General features: G+C 37.5%; 1 protein-coding gene across 2 annotated transcripts; it reads left to right on the forward strand.

The window, feature by feature from the left end:
• Positions 1-5,884: 5,884 nt before the first annotated feature.
• ankdd1a (ankyrin repeat and death domain containing 1A) lies at positions 5,885-25,402 on the forward strand. Of its 2 annotated transcripts, XM_017478540.3 has the most exons (15): positions 5,885-6,359; positions 10,867-10,970; positions 11,528-11,626; positions 13,025-13,123; positions 14,190-14,294; positions 15,972-16,070; positions 18,195-18,293; positions 18,393-18,491; positions 20,067-20,165; positions 20,811-20,909; positions 21,066-21,164; positions 21,269-21,364; positions 21,503-21,701; positions 22,599-22,730; positions 24,086-25,402. In XM_017478540.3, exons 1-15 carry the CDS (start codon positions 6,326-6,328, stop codon positions 24,145-24,147), a joined length of 1,524 nt encoding a protein of 507 aa, XP_017334029.1. In that variant the 5' UTR covers positions 5,885-6,325; the 3' UTR covers positions 24,148-25,402. The 2 variants fall into 2 exon arrangements, with proteins under 2 accessions (XP_017334029.1, XP_017334030.1); XM_017478541.3 differs by lacking the exons at positions 5,885-6,359; positions 10,867-10,970; positions 11,528-11,626 and adding an exon at positions 12,790-12,907.
• Positions 25,403-25,450: the final 48 nt, after the last annotated feature.

Below are 25,450 nucleotides of genomic sequence, written 5' to 3' on the forward strand. Positions count from 1 at the left end.
TGGTGTTATGCGCTGTCCCCCTCTGCTGCTGGGGGTTCGAGCTGTGTTTCACTAGCATGTTATGTCTCTATAGCAACAGGGCTGGCCAACATCCGTTTTGCAGTTTCACTATTAAAAATCCTGCAGATGTCTGTAATATTCTGACTTCTATTAGAAGGAATGCATTCATATTAACATTCATGTTACAGTTGGAACAATTTGTGCTGTTATAAGAAAATAATGCACACCTTCTGACCACATTCATCCATGCAGTGGCATTTAAATATATATCTATATGTATATAGACAAGAAACCTAATTATAAATTCAGTGTGTTTGTTGAGCCATTAATATAGAAACACAGAAAGTGCACAAATAATGTATTTTTTACAGGTTAGGTGGAGGGTAATGTGGTTCCTAAAGCAACATATAGCAACACTATATATGTATTGTTTTTAAATCACAGTTTTATATGGTTATTCACTGGTGGTTAATGTAACACACAGTGCCGTTGATTATATACATGTCAAATAACATTGTTCTGTGCAGTAATTGCACTTTAATGATGCTCATAAAAAGTAAGACAAGTCTTCATTAGGAGGGCATCGCCTTGCTCGGTTTATTTGATCATATTTTATGTAAGGAATAACATATGACAGGCCGTGCACTGTGGGGGTTAGTGACACTCTGTTGTGCATCGTGCCACATCAAATTTTGCGGACAAGAGTCTGAACAAGTCAGGCTTCTGAACTGACACGCATACCCAGCATCACTGATTATGACTACAATCCCTGTCAAAAATGATGGAATCGCCACACTTCGTAGCAAATAAACAAATCACAGATATGACAAAACAATTTTTGTTTAATAACTGAAGATTCAGGTTTCATGAAACATACCTCCAACAAGTTAAATGAAGTTATTTTTAATTAATGGCATATATTTATTTCCAGATCAAGTAGAGGAAAAAATTATAAAATCACTCAATTTTGAGGAAAATCACCCTGTAATTTGTGATATGGGGTTGCATGTCAGGTAAAGGACCAGGGGAGACCTCAGCAGTTAATGCACAGGTGTACATTGAAATTTTGGACACTTTTCTTACTCCATCCACAGAAAATAGGTTTGGTGATGATGAGGTCATTTTTCAGGATGATAATGTCACATCTTGCCACAGAGCAAAGAGTGTTAAAGCTTTTCTTCAGGAAAGGCAGATCAACTCAATGACATGGCCAGCTATCAGTCCGTATCTCAATCCGATTGAAAATTTATGGTGGAAATGAAAAAATTTGGTCCATGACAAGGCTCCATCCTGCAAAGCTGATCTGTCAAACGCGCTTCGAGAAAGTTGGAACCAGCTTGATAGAGAACATCGTTTTTCATTAGTGAAGTCCACGCCTCAAAGAATTTAGGCCATCATAAAATCCTGAGGAGGAGCAACAAATTGTGATTTTTTTTTTCCATAATTCCATAATTTTTTCCTCAACATTGAGTGATTCCATATTTTTTCCCTCTACTTGATCTGGAAACAATATGACATTAATTAAAATAATTTGAATTTAATTTGTTTGAGCTATGTTTCATGAAGCCAGAATGTTCAGCTATTAAACAAAAATTTCTTTATGTCATATCTGTGATTTGTTTATTCGCTACAACGTTAAAAACCCGGGTGAGCATCCTCTAAGTTTGGCGATTCCATCATTTTTGCCAGGGGTTGTAGAACGTTCATGCTCAGGAAATGTGCTGGCCAGCTTGCAGATATCCTAACAGACGTTTCAATTTGTCCCTGAGCCAGGCAGTTATCCTGGTGTGCTTCAAGACGACTATCATCAAACTGTCTGTGTCCTGCAGTACTCACACCACTCACCATGAAGTGCTTTGAGCAGTCTCCCCGCCTTGCTGGACAATTTTCAGTATGCGTACTATCTTAACCTGTCAACAGAGGCCGCTATAGCCGCAGTCATCCACCATCTGGAGAAAAAAACGACAATTGCTTGAGGATGCTGTTCATAGACGTCAGTTCAGTGTCCAGCACAATCAGTCCACAGTAATTTATAGGAAATCTGTGCCTGCTGGGCTTGAACCCCTCCCTCTACAACTGGTTCATGGAACTCATGCTAGTTCACAAGGTCAGGCACTAAGAGTACCATCAATCCAAAAACCCTGTTGGCAAGATTAGTACAGTACAAAAGGAAAACACAAGACAAGGATGTTTAATTATTTTTTTGGTTTGTTTACACTGCTGAGTCATGACTGTTCTGTACAACTCAAATCACATCAAGTACACTGATGACACAGAGAGGAGGTGGAGCAGCTTAGAGCTCTCAATGTCAATGTTGACTTCAGGAGGATCTTTATGATCTGATAATGATCAATCTGTGAGAAACATTTTATCTGCGGATACTTTTCCTTTTTCACTTGATCTTGCTGCTACACTTGTCTTTAATCTCCTGTACAGTTTGCAGACAGTTATTTTCACTGATTTTTCTTAAGCAACACTGTTGTGTTGTGTACCTTGTTGTAGTCACCGAACACATGTCATGTAGCCGCACTTTATGTAGTCCTGTATACCATGTTGCTGTAGATATTACGCGTTGCAATGAAAAAACATTTGGGTTTGCTGTACTATAGGGGTGATACAGAGGAATGACAATAAAAATCCACTTGTCTTGTGAATGACGAGTTTGTTAGAGAATGCAGTTTGTTAACATACAGTGCCCTCTTGTGACATTTCATGAAACGACATTGGTAAATCAACACATTTTATTAGGTTAAAATACCTGGGACTGCTGCACCACCATGCTGCCCTAGCTTGTTAGCTAATACATAAAAATGGTTTCAAATAATGTATCAAATAATTCTTCTAAAAAAATTTCTCACTTGGACATTATTTGAGGATATTTGCTTCATAAACTGACATGCTGAATTATGTACGTTCATTAGAGTCACAAGTCTGTGATGCACAGCTTTAATTGAAAAGCATCCATTACAACTTATCAACTGTCCTATTTATGGCTTAAGAATTTTTGCATTGCTATTCATTATGATAATTTACATTCGCTGTCCACTTTATTAGGAACACCTGTACACTTGCACAGGTGTCAAGTGAAGTGGGGTTTTATTGTCATTCCTCTATATAGCCTGTATACAACGGAACGAAATGTAAAATAATATTCTTTCTCCAGGACCACAGTAAAACACATAACAGTACGCAAGACTACATAAAGTGCAGTGTGAGATCAGTGCAGGACAATAAATACACAGAACAGAACAATAAATACACAGCTCATGGGCTGTAATCTGTAAACTATTGGTAGGGTAGCAGCAATATGTTTAGTGCTCCATAAAGTGTCCGATGCAGCTTTGTAAAATGTGGTGTTACTGAGTCATACTGGGTTAGGTGTTTGACTAGCCCATGTGAGTGTTGGGAGGCAGCAGGGTGTTGAGTAATCTGACTGCCTCAGGGAGAAAACTCTTGAGGAGTCTGCTGTTGGTGGCACTGATGCTCCTGTACCTTCTCCCAGATGGCAGGAGTATGAAGAGTCCATGAGGACTGTGAGAGGGGACACCTGGAATGCTGATGGCTCTGCGGATGCAGCAGCTGTTGTATAAGGTGTCGATGGTGGGTAGAGAGACCCCGATGATCTTTTCAGCTGTTCTCACAAGCCGCTGTAGGGTGTTGTGTTTGGAGTCTGTGCATTCCCCTTAACACACGCAGAGACAGCTAGTCAGGATTCTTTCATATTGTCCCTCTATAGAAGGTTGTGAGGATGGGAGGTAGGAGTTTAGCCCTATGTAGGATGTGGAGGCTCTGCTGGGCCTTCTTGGCAAGGCAGGTGGTGTTGAGATTCCAGGAGGTGTACAGTTGTTCCTAATAAAGTGGACGGTGAGTGCATATAGTCTACTGAAGAAATAAACAATACAATTCAATTCAACCTCAATTTAGACCCCTAATGAGCACACCGAGGAAACACTGAGGGAAAATAATGAATCAATGTTGATAGGAGCCAAAAGGGAGTCAAAAAGGAAACCATCCTTGTCTGGGTGACACCAGACAGTTGGATTATAAACCAACCGGTAATTAAGTTTGTTGAAAGCATGTTCAGTATGAGCATATAGTGAATAAGATCCTGAGATGAACATAGGACAGTCTGTATGATAACAGCAGCAGTTCTTAGGTACAAATCTACAAAGTAAGCATGAGACTTGGGCATATATTTAGGGTATCCATGTGAGATCATGGGCGGATGGTGGCTTAGTAGTTAGCATGTTCGATTCCCGCTGCGGCCCTGTGTGCGTGCACAGTTTGCATGTTCTCTGTTGTATATAAAATATACATGAAATAAACACGAGGGAGACCTAGTATGAGTAATATGTAATATTATTGAGAATTCACAGGGCTGGTGGACTGTATGAACGGATGTTTACCTAAGACACAACACACAGATAGGCAAGGTGCAAACCATACATGTATTTGATTAGTGCGGCAGGCCTCAGAGCATAGGTGGACGGTCAACTAAGAGACACACACACACACACACACACACAGGCCTATGCCACCACGCACACACATACAGAAGGAAAACAGAACATTATAAGAATAATAAAAGGAGTATTAAGATATTATAAGGATAATATAATGATATTATGAAGTAGGGAGTACAGTAAACCACTTGCAAGCAGTATAACTATATATATATATAACAGAAATGTAGAGCAAATATGAAAGGAAATTGTAAACCAGAAATACAGAAAAATGTGAAAGAAACTTACTCATAATATACTTGGAGGTGGGGAAGAGTGTTGTCTCACGAGAAAAAGTCAGGAGTAATACAGACGGAAGCCTTAATTTTTAAGAGAGAACCAAGAGGGGCCATTTATAAGGGTAGTTGAGTCACGTTGCACCCGCGAGATAACTGTGAGACCAAGGTCTCTCCGAAATGTTGTGTCTCGTACCTCTTTCAAACCTAATGGTGTTCGGAAAAGGCTCTTTTCAAAACATACTGGTAATTTTGATAAGCCCTTTCTAAAACAGAATGGTAATTTTGATAAGCTCTTTCTAATACACATTGGTGTCTGGGTCATCCTGACCCTAAGAAAACTGTATAAATAGAAGAGCTTCAGCTCTGGTTTTTTTGATCGCATTTTGGGGCGTCTCAAACTGTGTGGATCTCGTGTGGTGGAACGGAACGAATAAACCTGGACCCGTGCTTCTTCTCACTCACGGCTGGTGTCTTATTTTTCTTTCTCCAATTGAATATGTGAGTATTTGTTTCTATGTTAAGTGTCTTCAGGTAATAGGAAAAATTTGAGCCAGCATCTCCCCGTGCTGCGAGGGTTTCCTCCGCGTACTTCAGTTTCCTCCCCCAGTCCAAAAGACTTGCATGATTGGCTAATTGGCATGTCCAAAGTGTCCGTATTGTATGAATGGGTGTTTAAATGTATAAGTGGATGTGCCCTGCGATGGACTGGCACCCCTTCCGGGTGTACCCCGCCTTGTGCCCCATGTTCCCTGGGATAGGCTCTAGGTTCCCCGCAACCCAGTAGGATAAGCAGTATAGAGAATGGATGGATGGATGGATGGATGGATGTAGGACCATTCACATGCAATACAAAGAAATTCACAAGTGTAGAAGCTCCAAGCTGAACAAGAGCATCAGGATCCAGAGGGCCAGGAGATCCACAGCAGTACTGGTGTCAGGATCAGGCACTGGCATCAGGGCAAATAAAAATGATAGTAATCAATTCTAAATAAAGGAGAAGACTCTTTAACAACAATAATATTACTATAAAGAAAGTAGAAAAATGAAGAATACGTGTTCCTGTCGGTTTGGCTTTCCATTCCAGTTCAATGGAAAGATAATTGTTTGCTTAGGCATTAAGCTGGGCAGGTGCAGGGGGGCTGGCTGTAGGAAAGCAGCAGGCAGAGCACTTCAGGACTATTTTCCTGCCTTCAGGGTGGAACTGTAGCGAGGAAACCTTTATGTTTATCTGTATAGCACCTATTTTGTTTAGAGACTGAACAATAGATATTTGGCTCCCGTGACTTTAAGTGTGAGATGTGTAACGTTAACAATGAAAACATGAACCTGACTGACCACGAAAGCCGCCTATTCAGGACGTTTGTTTTCGACGTTTGTTTTGGATCATATTCCTGAGTAAAATGTTCCTGTAAAACCGTGAAATACGAATATTTCGATAACATTATAAAAAGGCTACTCATGACTATACCTCAGAGGCTTTTAATAGAATACAACCTCGGAGAAAACAGAGCTAAGCGCCGCTAGCCGCTCAGGGGGAAAAAACGGTCATTTATTTATGTTTATACAAATATATTTGGCACAGGAATGGAGGACGGCTTGGCGTCGGAAGACGATATCTGTAAGTAAGCTTATAATTTTTGAAATATTGCAACAACTGCTTAATAGAGAATTGCTGAAATGTGTCCGTATGTAATTCTGTTAAATGTTATTGTTTCCCCCGTTAAAGCTCCAGTAGGCTACTGCTGGACTTCACAATACACAGTTTCCTGCTCAATGTAAATTCTAACTGAACTACAATGTTCAATATATTAGTCTTATAGCTAGCACATATTCTACTGTTTGGAAATCAAATGGTACCATTAAAAACTTGCTTCGAATAGTTAATGTATTAATGAGAACCATTTATACTTTAAGAACCCTATGAAAGATATAACAAAAAATTAAATTGTTTTTAAGGATTCTTGCACCACAAACTTTTTTAAAAAAATCTTTATTATATATATATATATATATATATATATATATATATATATATATATATATATATATATGTGTGTGTGTGTGTGTGTGTAGAACCAAAGAGTGTAGGGTTTTCCTATTAGACAGTGTTAAAACCTCCTTCAGGAATACACAATCTTATAATACACAAGGCTAGACTCCAATTGTTCAGTAGCCATCTTTGAAACATAGCTGTCCTGTAACCTTTCACTACTACTGTGCTGAAAAAACCCAATAGAAACCCTCAGAGAATTTATAATGGTTTTAATGGTTATAATGGATATGGTACTGGTTTTAATACAAACTGTACTGGTCCCTCATGGTCACTACTGGTAATTTGTTGCCTGCTATTGGTGGCATGTTATATCTAGTGGATACAATGATGGTAATGATTTTAATGATTAGCTGATGGTTTGTAATGTTATTTGTAGTGGAAGCCATTAGAGTTTCTGTGATGGTTTGTATTGGGGTTTTTTTCAGCAGGGTAGATTCTTGATACAAAATTTGTTGCATTAATAAAAGATACAACTTGTTCTGAAAGGGTTTTATTGGTAACCTTTTCTGAAAGTGTTCTTCCTAGAACCCTCAACTGTGTAGGGTTGAGGGACAAACTGAAGAACGTTTAATGAGTGTAGACTGCATCGTCAATGTCTAACAAACTACTTATCCCATGACTGGAAAATAGAATTACATATCGGATTGTATTCCTATAATAATGGTTCAATAAAATGAGACAGCCTGCATTCTTACTATAGCACTGTTATGTCTTTAATAGGGTCATTTGCAATAGTTAATTGTCCTTATTGTTAGAGGTCTACACAATACATAGTTTGTTAGGCGCAAACACTACGTTAGTTTGTATTTGTGATATTGATTAGGAGTGTAACAGAACATTCACAAGTTGATTTGATTCGATTCACAATTCTGCATTCACCATTCAATTCAATTCGATTTCTCAGAAAATCTGAAAAAAGTTGAAATGAAGAAAAATTGTGACTTTTTTATTTCTATATAATAAACATGTAAATAAAATGCAATGCAGGTTCACCATTTCTTATAAAGAAATAAATAAATTCATAAATTCTCCACAAAATTTTTGATTGGATAAACAAAGTGTCTGACCTAGGAACCTGGGTCTGACCGTAGCAGAAATAGGGCTCCAAAGTTGGCTAAAATGCCAGAATTCTGCGGCCTCTTTCTTGGGCGGCTTAGATCACAGAGGCGTGTGGATGGTGTTGTTTAAAAGCTACTGAAGAGCTCTTGTTATCTATTATAACATGGTTGTGTAAACATATAACACATATTCCATGTTTGGCTTTGCAGTCCAGAGCTATTAGGCTATTAGTCGCTTCACAAATGCAAGTCTCACAGGATTTCCATGAAAGATCGCAATCATGTGAACAGTGTGTTCTCTGTATATTTTAACCCGATGGGATGTGCAGATTGGGACCTCTGTTGTTCAAACAGTGCAATTACATTACATGAATTATTAATAAAATGCTGATATTATACATTTCCAAGATGCACATACTTTCGTTTTTTGCTTTGCGATGCATTGCGTCACGATGTACTGTTACATCCCTAGCATTGATCTATATCACAGAAGACTGCAATATGCAAACAAAACCTCTAACTAAATATATTTTCATTGTCATTGTCAAGTAATTACAGTTGCAATCCAGATTAATGTTTGGAGATTTCCTGAGATTTACAAACATAAATAATCTTAACATGTCTTCAGCCAGCTGTTGATATATTACCATATTAATGCATTACTATAAAGAAATATACTGTATATTTAACCACGTGGCAATAGAGTACAAGGATATCACACTCACATAAAGTAGCAGTATAATTGCAATATTGTATTGTGCTCACATTGTGAAATCCTAATATGTTGCCTAATTGTGTATATCACTGTTTACTACACTTAGGCGATACCCATGTATATTGATGACTGGCCAAATATATTTAATCGCATTTAAAATGCATTTTATTTATTTATTCTGAGAAAACAACAGTCCACATTTACTTGCAGTGACTTGAGAGAGAGAGAGAGAGAGCGAGAGAGAGAGAGAGAGAGAGATAATACCTGTTGAGCTTTATTACTAGCTAGTAACTTGCAATTGTAAAGATTTTAATAAATAGTGCTGCATTAGCAGTTTGTTGGTGCACATTCATGGGGCAGCGCCAGCTGTCATACTCAGCTCTGTGGCTATAACTCTTTGTAGCTATAGCACATTAGTAATAATTATAATGCAACTTAATTCCAGTCAATAATGGAAATAAGGAGGAAACCTATCCAGTTATATTTCAGACCTGTGGGAACCAATGAATATGGGATGTCATGTGTGTTTTGCCACAATATTGTTGCATAATGGTGAATTCTAAGAATGGGACTGATGGACTTACTTTTATAGTCAGCAATTGTCCTTCATTGCTCAGTGCATTTACCCTGTTGCTATAGAAAAATGGCACGCAGTGCCCTCCACTAATATTGGCACCCTTGGTAAATATGAGGAAAGAAGGCTGTGAAAAATTGTCTTTATTGTTTAACCTTTTGATCTTTTGTTTAAAAGAAAATCACAAAAATATTCTGCTCTCATAGATATCAGACAATTGCATACACAACACAGGTTTATAAAAAATAAAAAATGAAGAAAAGCTCTGAGTCTTCTCTTATAATGGCCAATGAGGTTGGAGAATACATGTCAAGGGATCTGAGAACATTCCTCCATACAGAATCTCTCCAGATCCTTCAGATTTCGAGGTCCATGCTGGTGGGCTCTCCTCTTCAGTTCACTCCACAGGTTTTCTATGGGTTTCAAGTCAGGAGACTGGGATGGCCATGGCAAGACCTTGATTTTGTGGTCAGTAAACCATTTTTGTGTTGATTTTTATGTATGTTTTGGATCATTGTCCTGCTCCAACCACGGCCCATTTTATGTTTTCTGGCAGAGGCAGTCAGGTTTTCATTTAATATCTGTTGATATTTGATAAAGTCCATGATGCCATGTATCCTAACAAAATGTCCAGGTCCTCTGGTAGAAAAACAGCCCCAAAACATTAAAGAGCCACCACCATATTTAACTGTGGGCGTGAGGTACTTTTCCATATAGCTACCTCTCTCTGTGTGTCAAAATCACCTCTGGTGTTTACTTACAAAAAGCTCTATTTTGGTTTCATCTGACCAGAGAACTCGATCTCATTTGAAGTTCCAGTAGTGTCTGGCAAACTGAAGACGCTCGAGTTTGTTTGTGGATGAGAGTAGAGGCTTTTTTCTTGAAACCTTTCCAAACAACTTGTGGTGATGTAGGTGACTTCGGATTATAGTTTTGGAGACTTTCTGACTCCAAGACACAACTAACTTCTGCAATTCTCCAGCTGTGATCCCTGGAGATTTTTTGGCCACTTGAACCATCCTCTTCACGGTGCGTTGAGACAATACAGACACATGTCCAATTCCAGGTTGATTCATAACATTTCTAGTTGACTGGAACTTCTTAATTATTGCCCTGATAGCGGAAATGGACATTTTCAACACTTGTGCTATTTTCTTACTGCCAGTTCCCATTCTGTGAAGCTCAACAACCTTTTACCACACATCACAGCTTTATTTCTTGGTCTTACCCATTGTTATGAATGACTGAGGGAATTTGGCCTATGTGTTACCTCATATCTATACCCCTGTGAAACAGGAAATCATGGTTGAACAATTTTCTGTTCCTAGTCACCCAGGTGTAACTAAAGAAATGTAAAATATCAATGGGAATATACTTCTAATATATATATATATATATATATATATATATATATATATATATATATATTTGTTTAAACCTGTGTTGTGTTTGCAATTGTTTGATATCCATGAGAGCAGAGTATTTTTGTGTATTTTTTGAGCAAAAGATCAAAAGACTAAATAATAAAGACAATTCTTCACAGCCTTCTTTGCTCATATTTACCAAGGGTGCCAATATTAGTCAAGGGCACTGTATTTGTATTTTGCATGTATAGTAGAGGACCTTAGTGAATTCTGAGATATACTTGAAGTGCAAAAAAAAATCCAAGAATGCTGAAGGAATGCTAGACTTGCAGGGATTAACCATTGTAAATTGTTTTTGCAGTGGTGCAATCAGAGAAGGTCTTTCACAACGCTGCAAAAAGGAATGACACAGGAAAGATGCTGGAGCTTATTAGGAAAGGGGTAGACATCAAAGCTAAAAATAAAGTAAGTCTCTTGCAACCAAATGAGCTGTACTGAACATGTGTTCATTTGATTTCTGGATTGATTTTTTTTTTTTTCAGATTTGTTTAGAAGTTTTACTGTCATACTTAAACCATGCACACGGTATAGTTTTACACAGAATAACTACTCTAATAAAAAGAAAGGCCAAGTCAGCATTACACCGTTTGAAGTCAGTGGACTTTCAGCAGTATGCAGAAACAAGAGGAAGTCTGTTCACCGGAAATTGACTTGCACTCCAGATATTCTCTTTGGAATGCTTTGTTTTGATCGCTTATGCACCAGGGCAACGGAAACCCACTCTTTTCGGCTCTTATCACAGGATATGACTTCACGTCAGACAGTAAAGTAAAACCACACCTCTGTGAATATCACTGGAATTTTTTTTCTTGTCAGTCTGACATATTACAGTTTGTCTTCATGAATGTCACCATCTTGACTGTTTTCTTAACAGTTTATCCCTAGGTCAATGTTTGAGTATCACTGAAACGTGTTAATAGAACATCTTTTCAGTTTCACCAGTGTCATTTCCTTATGTGCAGGCAGACAGGAAGGCACTGCACTGGGCTGCAGGTGCTGGTGGTGAAGATGCTTTGCGTCTGCTGCTGGAGCACGACACTGCGCTGGATGATGCAGACAGTGTATGTATGATAACTTGTGTGGAAAAAAACTTATTTAAGTATATTTTGAATGACAAGAAGACAATAATTTTTTTTTTACTGATTAGGGCAGATCTAAGATCTGTACGGGCATGATCTTATATTCTGCACAGCTAATTCACATCCCTCTGTCTGAGACTCCCAGGCTGCTATGTCACTGAAGCAGAACTAAAGACAATAGTGCAAGCAGAAGAGTGTTTACTCTCTTCATTAATGACGTCAAACAGGAAAGGAAAATTTTGATCTCTGTGTGAAAGGAACAAGCAACACCAGTCATGTGAATAGTGAGGTTAAATATTACGCAAGATTTGCGTAAGCTCTCAACCTTCTGCTTTGCGCAGGAACAATTCTGGCGAGTTACATACAGGAAAGTCATCAGATCTCAACCCAACTGAACACCTATTAGAGATCTGGAGCGATGTATTAAACACCACATAATGGAATTTTCTTTTAGGAAGAATGGTGTTCATCCCTCCAGTACAGTTCCAGAGACTTGTAGAATCTATACTAATATACAGTATTTGTAGTAGCCCAGCACCTCACTCACACTTTATGTTGTTGTTGTTTTTTTCCCTTTAATCTGTCACTCCTCTGTATAAAGAGCTGCTCAGGAAACATTATAGAATGGCTGAACATGCCCGGGGGAGCAAAGGAAGGCTGTCGTTCCTTCTCAGAGAGAGTAATCAATTAATGCTCACTTGGACTCACAATGAATTCATGATCTTTTGATATCAGGGCACCATTCTTTAATTCATTATCTAATAGTTTGGTGACCAACAGGTAGGAGCTCATTCAAGTGTTCTCAGTTTGACTGGGAGAAAAGAAACAGAACATTTTACAGACTTCAATATTAATCAGCATGTTTTCTCAAATATAAAGGACTCGTCCCTTTTACTATGTTTGAACTGAGAACACAAAGCTCAGCATAGTTGTCCTTCTGATGAATGTTCCATCAGCCATGTGCTTAGGCACCTGCTAAAACATATAACAGAAAACAACAATTATTATTAAAGTATTATTATTATTATTATTATTATTATTATTATTATTATTATTATTTCCTATTATATATAATCCAACAAGATGCATAACCAACTGTCATAACATTATTCTCTGTGATATCTACCTGATACACTTATACTCAGCCCATTCATCATCACCATCGGATCATTACTGGTTAGATGCTATTTGGGAGCTGGACCATTCTCAGCACAGCAGTAACACTGATATGGTAGTAACCTGTGTGCAGCATGTGTGGTACTGGTACGACTATAATAGACTAATGTATCAAACATACACTATAGACTTCTGTTACCTTAACTTGCTCATTTGTATCTTTCTGTTGCATGCCTCTACAAACTGTGTGTGTTTGTTTTCCAGTTTGGCATGACTGCACTACTGTTGGCAGCGTGGTTCGGTCACCTTAAAATATTGCAGATCCTTGTCTCGTCTGGTGCAAAACTCAGCTGTGAAAACAAAGTAAGGCACACATTGTGATCTGATGGTGGGGTGGGTGGGTGGTGGGTAGGCTGAACTTGTGCAAAATAGACCATTTTACCCACTTAAAGGAAAGTTTCACACAGTATGTTTATACTGAAATATTTGTGATGTGCTTAGTGATTCTGGTGCTTTGTCGGTTGGTACTGAGTATCTGTTATTCCCATTTGTCTTTTGCATGCAGATGTATTCAGAGCAAAGGAGGACATTGGTAGAGCAGCTACAATGGAATTTTGTAGGAGAAAATTTAACATAACTGATAATTGTCAGATTTTGGTCTGAGCACCTAAAAAACCAAATGCTTCTTTTCTCACTCACCATTTTCAGTGACATTTGAGATCATGTTAATGAGAAATCCAATATAGAAATAGTGGAGACAGCAAACATCGAAGTCCAAATTTCCAGTATGCAATGCAGCTATACGACTCAGTTGTGTTGATTTACAGCAGAGACTCAGCTTGGCTATTTAGTGATGTATGAGATGACAAGTGCAATGGCGTTGGCGATGGTATTGACATGAAAGTTGAAGCTGTAGAACCTGATCTTGAACAGACTGTACAGAGGAGGATTAAGGCACTGCTGCGTCTCACGTTTGGTAGAGGTAAATAACTACTACTGACACTATCAGTGAGTAGTCAAACTGCATTGTGGGTAATGAAAGAAACAGTGAGCCAAAGTGAAAACAGAAAACAGAAGGTGAAAAGAGTAAACAAAAAATTGACGATCAGGGTGGATTTTTTCTTTAAGATGGTATAATGTGCATGTAATTTATAGGAGAAAGTACATTACACTTGTAGTGGGTCAGCTAAACCTCATGAGAAGAGCTCATGCTTTTAGCACATGCATGAACACACCCAGGATTACTCAGAATGGGACTGTTACTTAGCTTATAAGTTGGACCAGGTATATTAGTACAAGGAAAGAAGTAAATATTCAGCTTCAGCTATAAAAGGACTGGAGTTGGAAGTCAGTGAACTAATGTGAAAATTTTTTAGAAGAATCTGAAATTAAACTTCCATTCACTGACTGATGTAATCCTGCTCCTCAGAAAGGGCTGAGTCTTCTGCACTGTGCTGCCCAGCGAGGTCATATTCGTATTCTGGAGTACATCATGGAGGATCTGGAGGATATAGGACTTGACAAAGTTGACAAGGTGATGATGCACATTATACGATTGCACTAGTCATTATAAGTTGCATTTTCAGTTGAATTTGGGGAAACCACTTGAAGCATTCGTTGTGTTGAACTATTTCAATTGCTTTCGTTTGATTTGTTCATTGCAAACAGCTGAAAGTCTGTACATTTTGACAATAAACCTGATTTGCAGTGGGGGTTGAATCATTTTGATTGCAACTGTACTACATCGTCTTCCCATGTGACTGTGCAGTTATCATATGCTCTGGATATTTTTTATATTGCACTAAAAATGCATGGGAGCCCTCCTGCAGCCATTGCAATGTTGCATCAAAGCATATGAATTTATGCACATGCAGGTACAACATAAAAAATTCAGAATGGAACAGCATGCACCCAAAAGTAGTTCCCACTGTCTTTTAATACCAATCACTTAATGTGCAATGAACCTGTTAAATGTAAGGAATTAAACACAACAACTGGCATGCTGTTATATGAAAATAATCAGTGAAGAGGTTGTGTGGTACCATTATCGCCATTAATTTTCTAATAAAACTATGTCCTGAAGTCGTTTATTCATGAAGTCCTTTTTATATACATCCATTTGCAAATTGTAACAAATTTACTGTATAACGATTAAAGAATGGCAATGCCCTATATTTATAGTAATGCTTAATGTTATGTAACATCTGAGTTAGTTTCTGTTTTCACTTACTTTATAGCAGCTATAATCAGTCATTCCCTCACTATACTCTTCAGACTGTTTTTTTTCTCTCTCTTGAAGTTAATAAAACAAAGGTAGTTTTGTCATGCATTTTGTCATGTTACCAAGAAACCTCAAACCCTCCATCCTAAAGATTCTCCTATGGTGGAAATCTTTACAGCTTCATCTCCTTACAGAAAATTTCACCCTATCATCAATTACACACCTATTTTAAAACCTGTTCATGTAAAGCACCTACTATACAAGTTGTTACGATAAAAACGATAACGAATTAGAGCGAGTGCATTGATATAGACCTGTGAGTTTCCTTGCAGTAAAACTACTGGCCGAGCTGCTGCTATAGAAATATAATCAACACCTTCTGATCAATCAAAATCAAGAATTCAACAGCATGGACAAAAATTCTATATTACATATGCACCATATGGGTGGAAGAGTTTGTATGGTTTTGAAGTATAAGCTTGTACTTCATAAGCGTAGACAAATAGGTTCTCTTCTTCTAGAAAGATAAACAGGGTAATGATTGCATAAACCTTATTGTAGAAATCTAGTTAAATATTAGACACAAGGTTTTGTTGACTCAATTGACTAAAGTATTTGTCACCTCTTAAAAATATCGGCTAAATGTGGTATTTGAGAGACCTTTGTACCCACTAAAATGTCTTATGTATAGCACAGTAGTGATGTGATGGTAAGACGTAGTCATACTCCAGGTTTGGAATATGACTTTTCATAGTTGATAACAAAAATAGGTTCAAATTAATATAAGCTGCTATTCACAAGCATACTACTATAAACTTTTAAACTGATATTTAATGTTGTAATTATATGGTAGATTGGATAATATAGCCTATTAACACAATATCATGGCTTTCTGAGTTAAACAGTTGGCAGTGATGTAATTCTGAAGTTTATTAGGAATTGGTGCATGCTGTCCTATCTACCCTGTCTCCCATATTTCCTGTGTGTCAGTCAGGTAAGACAGCATTTCACCTGGCAGCAGAACATGGACAGTTGGAGGTGACGGAGTATCTTATTGGCATGGGCTGTGCTCACGACCTCAAGGACAAGGTAAAACACGGCAGGAGGTGTGGAATATTTCAGCCGCATTGCTCTGCTAATTAAACCCCTCCTGGGTACTGGAAGACAGAGCAAATGAGAAAGTACGCATTAACAGCATGCTTCCAACAGTCACATCTGATGAGTCAAGTTCTGAACAGTTCATGTTTACCCCAAATGTAGTCAGTCAACCAAGACATGTCTGGTGTCTAAAGTTTGTTTCCTAGTTTTATACTGGAGCTATATAGACAGTTTAAGAAAATAGTATCTGTCTGTACTAATATCAATAGATGTGTAAATATACAAGTCAAATTAGAACTACAGTGGATATAAAAAGTCTGCACACCCCTGTTCACATTACAGGTTTTTGTAATGGTAAATGGTCTGCACTTATATAGCACTTTTATCCAAAGCGCTTTACACTGTGTCTCATTAACCCATTCACACACACACTCAAACACCAATGGTAGCAGAGCTGCCATGCAAGGTGCTAACTTGTCATCGGGAGCAACTTGGTGTACAGTGTCTTGCCTGGGTTGGGTCATGTGGGCCGGGAATTGAACCACCAACAATCCACTCTACCACCTGATCCACAGCTGACCAATGTAAGTTTGTGATGTAAAAAAAATTAGACCAAGATAAATAATATCAGATCTTTTCACATCACACCTTTAATGTGATATAGCAACTAACAGATTAAATAAAAAAAATATAAAACTTACAATAACATGGTTACATACCCTTTCATAATAGATCATGTAACTGTGCTCAGAATGAACCAATCACTTTCAAACTCATATTCCAAAGTAATTATTATACAGCTGTCATCAATGAAGTCATTCTGGTCAACCCCAAATAAAGATCAGTTTCTGTAGGACTTTCTTGACATTGTCTTGGTTTCATCCGACTGCTGAAGCCATGCTCTGCCCAGAGCTCACAAAGCATGTATGAGATCTCTTGTGGAAAGATATCGATCAGGAGAGGGGTATAAAAAATATCCAAAACACCGTGAAGAACATCATCTACAAGTAGAGAAAATGGAGCGCCACAGTGACGTCACCAAGAACAGGACGTCCCTCCAAATTAGACGAAAGGACAAGAAGAAAACTCGTCACTTATAAATGTACACCCTTTCCTGCTCCATATATTCCGACAATGAGATCCTACACATGGCTTTGTAAGCTCTTTACCGATCATGGCTTCAGCAGTTGGTTGGAAATCCTTCAGAAACAGGTGATCTTTATTTGGGGTTGAATAGAATAACTTCATTAATGACAGGTGTATGATGATTACTTTTTTAGTTCATTTTGTAATTAAATAACATGAGTTTGAATGTGATTGTTTAATTCTGAGCAGAGTCACATGCTCCATTATAAAAGGGTGTGCACACTTATGCAACTATGTTTTATTAAGTTATATAACTATGTTATATTAAGTTTTTACTTTTTGTTCCTAAAACATTTCTATTTGTTTTTCACTTGAATTTTCTTGGTTGTTATATCACATTAAAGATGGAAATGATGTCACATGATTTATCTTGTTTTGTTTTTTTTCTACATCACAAAAACCTGCAGTTTTAACAAGGGTGTGAAGACTTCTTATATTCACTGTATATAATCACTTCTAACACATCTTTTAGACTTCAAACTTTGGGACACACCTCCTACCTGAGCCTGATATTTGTGTGTATTGAAATCTAACTATGCACTATGGAATAATATAATTCTGGTTTCAGTATGGCTGTTTCTACTGGTTTAGATCAATGATGGATTTTTGGGCAGTGGTGGCTCAGTGGTTAAAGGCTCTGGGTTACTGAGTACAAGGTCAGGAGTTCAAGTCCTAGCATTGCCACTACTGCTCTTGGGCAAGGCCCTCAACCCTCAGTTGCACAGTTGTATAAATGAGATAAATGTAAGTCACTCTGGATAAGGGCATCTGCCAAAATGCCATAAATGGATTTTTGTCCCTTTTTATAGATAAAAGCATGTCATAATGTCACATTTATTCTAATGTGAGTGCTAATTTTCAGGTGTTAACAACATGGTGGCATCCCAAATCCCCATAAAGCAGCTGGTTCATTATTAGTTGCAGTGCTAACATGAGAGTACCAATGATACAGTTCTGCTGTGTGTGCAGGAGGAGAACACTGCACTTCATCTGGCAGCAAAACACGGCCATACTGAGGTGCTCAAGAAGATTCTGGAAACAGGGGAGAACATCAATGAGAAGAATATTGTAAGCAAGAATTCTCTTCGACAGCTCACATTTTATGAAAGGCTCCTTCATGATTTTATTTAGTATGGTATAAATATTTGAAATGTTGCTTTCTGTCAGGATGGTCTGACTGCTTTACACTTGTCTGTGGATGGAGGGCATTATGACTGTGTCCAGCTGCTGCTTGAGGCTCATTGCAACGTCAATGAACTCACAAATGTACGTAAAATACATACAACCCCAATTGCAAAAGAAGTTGGGACGCTGTATAAAATGTAAATAAAAACGGAATGCAATGATTCGCAAATCACAATAGAACCTAGAAAACATATCAAATGTTTAAACTGAGTAAATGTACCATTTTAAGGAAAAAAAATAAGGCAACTTTGAAATTGATGTCCGCAACACGTTTTAAAAAAGTTGGGACGGGGCAACAAAAGGCTGGAAAAGTAAGTGTTATTAAAAAAGAGGTTAATTGATAACAGGTCAGTAACATGATTGGGTATAAAAAGAGTATCTTAGAGAGACAGAGTCTTTCAGAAGTAAAGATGAGCAGAGGTTCACCAATCTATAAAAACTGCATCTACAATTTGTGGAAAAATTTCAGAATAATGTTACTCAATGCCATCCGCAAATGCTGGTTAAAGCTCCATCATGCAAAGAAGAAGCCATATGTGAACGTGATCCAGAAACACCACCATCTTCTCTGGGCCAAAGCTCATTTAAAGTGGACTTAGACAAAGTGGAAAACTCTTCTGTGGTCAGATTAATTGAAATTGGAAATTCTTTTTGGAAACCATGGATGCCGCATCCTCTAAACTAAAGAGGACTAAAAGAGGAGAGGGACCATCTGGCTTTTTATCAGTGCTCAGTTCAGAAACCATCTCTGATGGTATGGGGGCGCATTAGTACCTATGGAATGGACAGCTTGCACATCTATAAAGGCACCATCAATGCTGAAAGGTATATACAGGTTTTAGAGCAACATATGCTTCCATCCAGATTCCATCCCATCTTTACTTCTGAAAGACTCTGCCTCTCTAAGATACTCTTTTTATATGCAACCATGTTATTGACCTGTTGCCAATTAACCTAATTAGTTCCAAAATGTTTCTCCAGCTGTTTATTTTTAGTGACACTTACTTTTCCAGCCTTTTGTTGCCTTTGTCACAACTTTTTCGAGACGTGTTGCAGCCATCAAATTCAAAATTACCTTATTTTTTCCTTAAAATGGTACATTTCCTCAGTTTATACATTTGATATGTTTTCTATGCTCTATTGGGAATAACATATGGGTTTATGGGTCAAGCCACACTCCTCTGATTTCATTGTAGACTGAATATTGAGTGCTTTTCAGTCCTTGGATCATTTTTTTCCCTTTTGTCTGAGTCAATTAGTTGGGTCATTAAGCTCAAGAACAAGCTTTTATGTTTCTTCCACTATTTCTCATGGTTATTTAAATATTAAAAACAAGCATAGATACCAAGGACTAACTATAAAAATGAACACTATGCGTTGTACTATAATATTTACTTCATAAAAACATTAATAAGTGTTTCATATCACTTCGGTGCAACACAGTGCAACCTATCTATCTATCTATCTCTCTTTCTATTATTTTGCAACACTTTTTCAAATGTGATCTCCAAATTAAAGTCATTTTATTGATTGTTAAAATGAAATATTTTCAAACATTTTATGGGGTTATATCATGAGGAATTCTAAAAAAAACTGTTACATCACTTGATTTACGAGCTTTATTAGCCATGTATTAATGTTTGCCCCCCCCAACAGAGGAATTTGACGGCTCTTCACTTTGCAGTTCAGCATGGCTTTGAAAGAGAGGTCAGGCTGCTTGTGGAGGCCGGAGTAAGTGTGGACTCAGTGGATACTGTAAGTACCAGCACTAACTAACTCAGTTTCCCAACCCAGTCCTTGGGTCTATAGTATGTTATGATTCTCTCTAACCTTTACCGTATTAAAGGGTAACATGCAACTATGTGTTATTAAACCATTTTTGGGTAAACAAAAACTAATGTTGATGATAAAGTACTATACCATTTTATGGAAATGGAAAGGTACTGCCATCTCTTTGTAGTATTTTAAATGTAAGTGTTAACCCAATTAGATTATGGAAATGGTAATATATTGTATATACAAATTTGCAGTATTCAATTAGCAATATATGATTTTAGTTTATTAAGAGGTAAAAAGATATGAAGGGATATAAACGTTAAAAGGATTGGGCGAACACATCATTAAACGATCCATATCTACACCAGTAAACCTCCGCACACACAACGCTAAATTACAGCAGTATCCTGGACTTTGCTGATTAATTCCACCAGTCCATAAAGTTCCACATAGGTCTGTGTTGGTACCAGTTACAGATGTATCTGGAAAGTCATAAACGTGCCACAAGAAAGGCGATGTTATTTAAGCTGTTCCTTATGTAAGCCTCCTATGGTTTTATTATATAGTAGATTGCTTAAAATGCAACCCTTTATAAACTGACTCTACTATATCATTCCTTATTAGAATCATACCACCGCACTACACTTGGCAGTGTTTAACAACTACCCAGAGATTGTTAAAATACTCATTGATGCAGAATGTGACCTAGATGTTTTTGACGAGGTGAGTACACATTTTAATCTAGCAGAAAAAATATATATATCTAAGACAGAGTCACAGTTTGTTTGAGACTAAATGGAAGTCAGTTAGTGTTTCACAAATTTTATACTGTAGGTCTGTCTCCAGTATATTGACAGTAGTTGTTATGTTTCCACACAGCGGCTGCAAACAGCCCTGCACATAGCAGCCGAACACGGACGCCAAATCATAGCTGAACTGATCCTCATTGCTGGGGTTAACCTCAAACTTCTCGATAAGGTACAGCTCTCAGGTCCAGTGTTACGTATATACTTGTACCTAAATGTACTACACTATGCATTTTGATGAATTTAATTAGCACTTCTATAATTCATCATTTGCAGCAGGGAAAGACATCACTGGACATTGCGGCCAGAAGCAATCATGTAAACGTGGTCGACATGATTATTAAAGCAGACAGATTTTACAAATGGGAACAGGTAGGGCCATGTGCATACTGAATCATGCTTATGAAAATGTGAGTTCTTAACATGATTCATATTTCACAGACATAGACATCCATATATAACGGATATACAAGAAGCAGTTTTCACTTTAATTGAGTCTCAGCTTTGCAGGACAGCGTGAACTGCTCTGAATCATTAGTGGGAAGGAATGTGACCTTCAGACAAGACCATCAGCAGGAGACACAGCACATTCGCTCCATCTTATGGAAGTTGGCCACCAAGCACTTGAAAGCTGGGGAGTGGAAGACACTGGCGCAGCACTGGCACTTCACAGACGCACACATCCGAGCCATAGAACATGAGTGGACAGGTACAGTAATTGTAAAATGATATGGCGTGATACCCATTATTATACTCAAGTGGTCTGGTATTACACTTTAATACACGGAAGTGCTGTCTTACCAGCCTTTAGTACCTTGAATTGTATCATGTTACCTTTTAGCACCTTGAAATGATTTAGGATCGTATTCAGAGTCTGCGACTTAAGTTAGAAATATACAACAATATTAATGCAGAGAAAGTGTTCATAGGAAGGTACTGGGCTCCCTTTTCAGATCATGCAAATTACCTGCATGTAGTTCATGCATCTGAGGTTTCCAGATTTTTCTTGGGGTCCAAGAAAGGGTTCTTTAATAGTGTCTAGACCACGGCCTTCAAAAACAAGTGCTTACCTTTAATCCTGAAAAAATAAATAAATCAGGGGATAGAACAGAAGAAGTATAAAATTATTAAGCAAGCAAAATAAATCAATAAAAAGAAAGACTAACATGATACAGTATATGAGAAGATTGCAATCTTTTGGCAGTATATTGCTGTATAAATGATCCTAGTTGTAATTATCGCATTTATCACTGCAAATTTGTTTAACAATATGGATTCCACCTTCATTATTTGGCAGTCTGCAGAATAACACTTGATCTAGCACATCCTGTTTTTTGCTTAATGAGTTAGAACTTCAGTAGCAGAAAGCGTGACGCTTAGGCAGGGGTGACTGGACAGGCCATGAAAGCATTTATTTATTTATTTATTTATTTCAATTGTGTGCACAATTTAGTGTAGCTGTGACATACTAAATCAAGGTCATGAAAGGCGCTTATAAATCATCACTTTGAGTTAATAAAATAACATAAACTGTATGAGTGCACCTGAAAGCTATTGTATGTGGATGCTTTAAGTGTAGCTGTGTGATAGTGTCTGTCATTTTAAGGTACTAAAAGCTATAAGGACCATGGGCATCGCATGCTGCTGATCTGGCTGCATGGTGTGTTGATTGCTGGACAAAACCCCATTAAATGCTTGTACGAAGGGCTGATGGGAATCTCGAGGATGGATCTGGCAGGTAAGAAAGTAAATGGGAAACCTGAAGCATACTACAGTGCTTTTTAAAAAAAAAAAAAAAAAAGTATTTGCCCCTTCTTGGTTCCCCCTACTGATGCTTATTTGTCCCACTGCAGGGTTTCATTCATGGTGATGGATAACTTATGCCTTAGTATAATAATGTTATTTTGTATTTACTCAGGTTGTCTTTATGTGATATTATATTATAATGTCATATAGTGTGACAAATAAGCAATAATAGATCCAGAAGAGGGCAAATACATTTTCATAGCACTGTATAAGTAAGGGACAAACCTAAAACTATGTGTCAGAAAAATACCAGAAAGGATATCAGAAAGTAATGTGTTAATGGGAGTCCTCTGCCAACCAGTTATGATTGTGTCGCAGATGACATTATGTTAATTCAAATATTTTATGCCCTCCAGCTAATTTTATAGCCTATTTTACAGCCTATTTCAGCATGGTGAAAAGAAGTAGTTAAATTGCGATGATAGAGGTGATAGAACTTCAGTGGTAATGGTAATGTCATGGTTACCTCATACCTCATCATTACATAGCATCAGTAGCACTGATTTAGAACTGTGACAAAAATTTTTGACTGGATTTACTGGTGTTTTTACGCGCAGAAGCGCTAAGGGCGCATAACAGCCCGCAGCGCTATGGGACACTCTACTGTGTTATGTATTTCTTTAGGATGCCACGTGTTTGTTTATTTATTTATGTCCTGTCTCCTCCCCTTATTGTCATTGGTTTGCCCCTTGATTTGTGTATATATTAAAACCCTTTGTTCTTCGCAGAGTATATGCTCAGTTTGTCTACATGCACCTGATGATACCAGGCCTATTGTTCTGAGTTTAGTGTCCTGGTTTGGCACTGCCTAGTTCCTTGATTCACGTGTGTTGTCTTTGCCTTGTTAATCCTGCTTGCCGATCGCCTGACTTTGTGATCTCGATTCTGCCTAGAGTTTTGGATTTGTTTGAACTGCTTTCATTAAAGGAACAATACCTGCAGTTGCATCTGTCTCACCTCTGCGTTCCTGACAGTTGCTAGGAAACTGGAAAACAAACACTGAGAATGAACTAGCTAATATTTAAGGCTAATAATTTAGCTGCTTAATACGTAGCTGTTAAGTCTTTGTAAAGGTATCACCATATTGAGAACCATCAACATCGCATTACTCAAGAACTCTCGAGTTATCCGAAAAGTTCGGCTTTCGTATGAATGTTCTTATAAACATGGCGAACACAACCCCATTTGAACACAGGATAACGCCTGCTATCAAGTTAAATATAAGGATTTGTGACATATTTTGAATTGCCGTTTTTGATTCGAACCTTTTTTGCTTTCTCCCCACAGAGAGTATGCGACAGCAAGCTAATGCAGACCCCAACACTTCTAAGAAGTGTACAACAATGTGAAGCAGTGTTGTCACGAAACATACTGAGGAACTTAAGTTTACAGCAACCAATACAAGATGAAATACGGTCCAGAGCTGAGTATGCAATAGAATATAAACACAGTTTTCCTCAACAACACAGTTTTGAAGGGCTACTACAATACCATCTGTTGATTCTTGTGACAAATTTCAGTTTTATGCAAATAGGTAGAATACTGTGAAGCGACAAATCCAAATCCATATGATTGGGTAAATTCCTCAGATGCGGGTTGTCTGATGTTCCCCAGTTTTATACTCCCAACTTTTAGGCCCTACTTACATTTATTGGTAACACTTTACTACAACAGTGCTTGAACAATCATGCACCAATCATGAGTTAAGGCATGTAGTATTCACAAACTAATGAAGAGCTAACCTTAACTACGACATGAGTCTTAAGAATTCATGCGTGAATAACGACCATCTTATAAAGTACATGTCAATGCATGTTTGTTAGTTAATGTATTAATTAACATGTAGAGGTAAACTAAATCAAACATGCTCTATAAGAAAGGATGTGAATTAAATGTGCATAATTTCAAAATGTTTATATAATTCGCCAGATGCAGCTGCGTACACAATCATCACTGGATGGCGCTGAGATTAAATTATTGGTGTTTATTATTAGTGTGTCTTCCTACGTTCGATAAGGAGGACCAGTGTAAGTAATGAAAGTAATCCTGCACCATCTAATGATGCTTGTGTACGCAGCTACAATGGTAAATTATATAAACAATTTGAAATGATGCATGTTTAATTCATATTCTTCCTTATAGAGCATATTTGAGTTTACCCCTATGTATTGATTCATACATTAACTATCAAAACTAACAATTAGTTTGTGATTAGTACACGCCTTAACTCATCATTAGTTCACATTTAATTAAGTATTAATTGAAGTATTAGTGCATGATTATTATAACGTGCTACCCATTTATTTATTATTATTTTTTAAATTAGCTTTCAAAGAAACGGCTCAGGTTAAAGAAAAGAGGAAAATCAGGAACACAGTATTTCTAGCAGAAATTTTTTCAAAACAAAAATTGCAAACCAACAAAGGTAACATGGTGATAAATTAATAGCAGCACAACAGTAGTTGCTATTATGTAATGTGACAAATGAAAACAGCATCTACATAGTAAAGTATTAGAGACAAACTGGACCAACATCAGCAACTTGTCGCCTTCAATTTGTTGTGAATCCAGGGTTAAGAGGCTACAAGCACTGTGTTAATTATGTTCCAAGAAAGAAACATTATTAGAATTAAATCCGTTTTTCATGCATTG

This window comes from Ictalurus punctatus, chromosome 10 (assembly GCF_001660625.3).
Source record: "Ictalurus punctatus breed USDA103 chromosome 10, Coco_2.0, whole genome shotgun sequence".
NCBI lineage: Eukaryota > Metazoa > Chordata > Actinopteri > Siluriformes > Ictaluridae > Ictalurus > Ictalurus punctatus.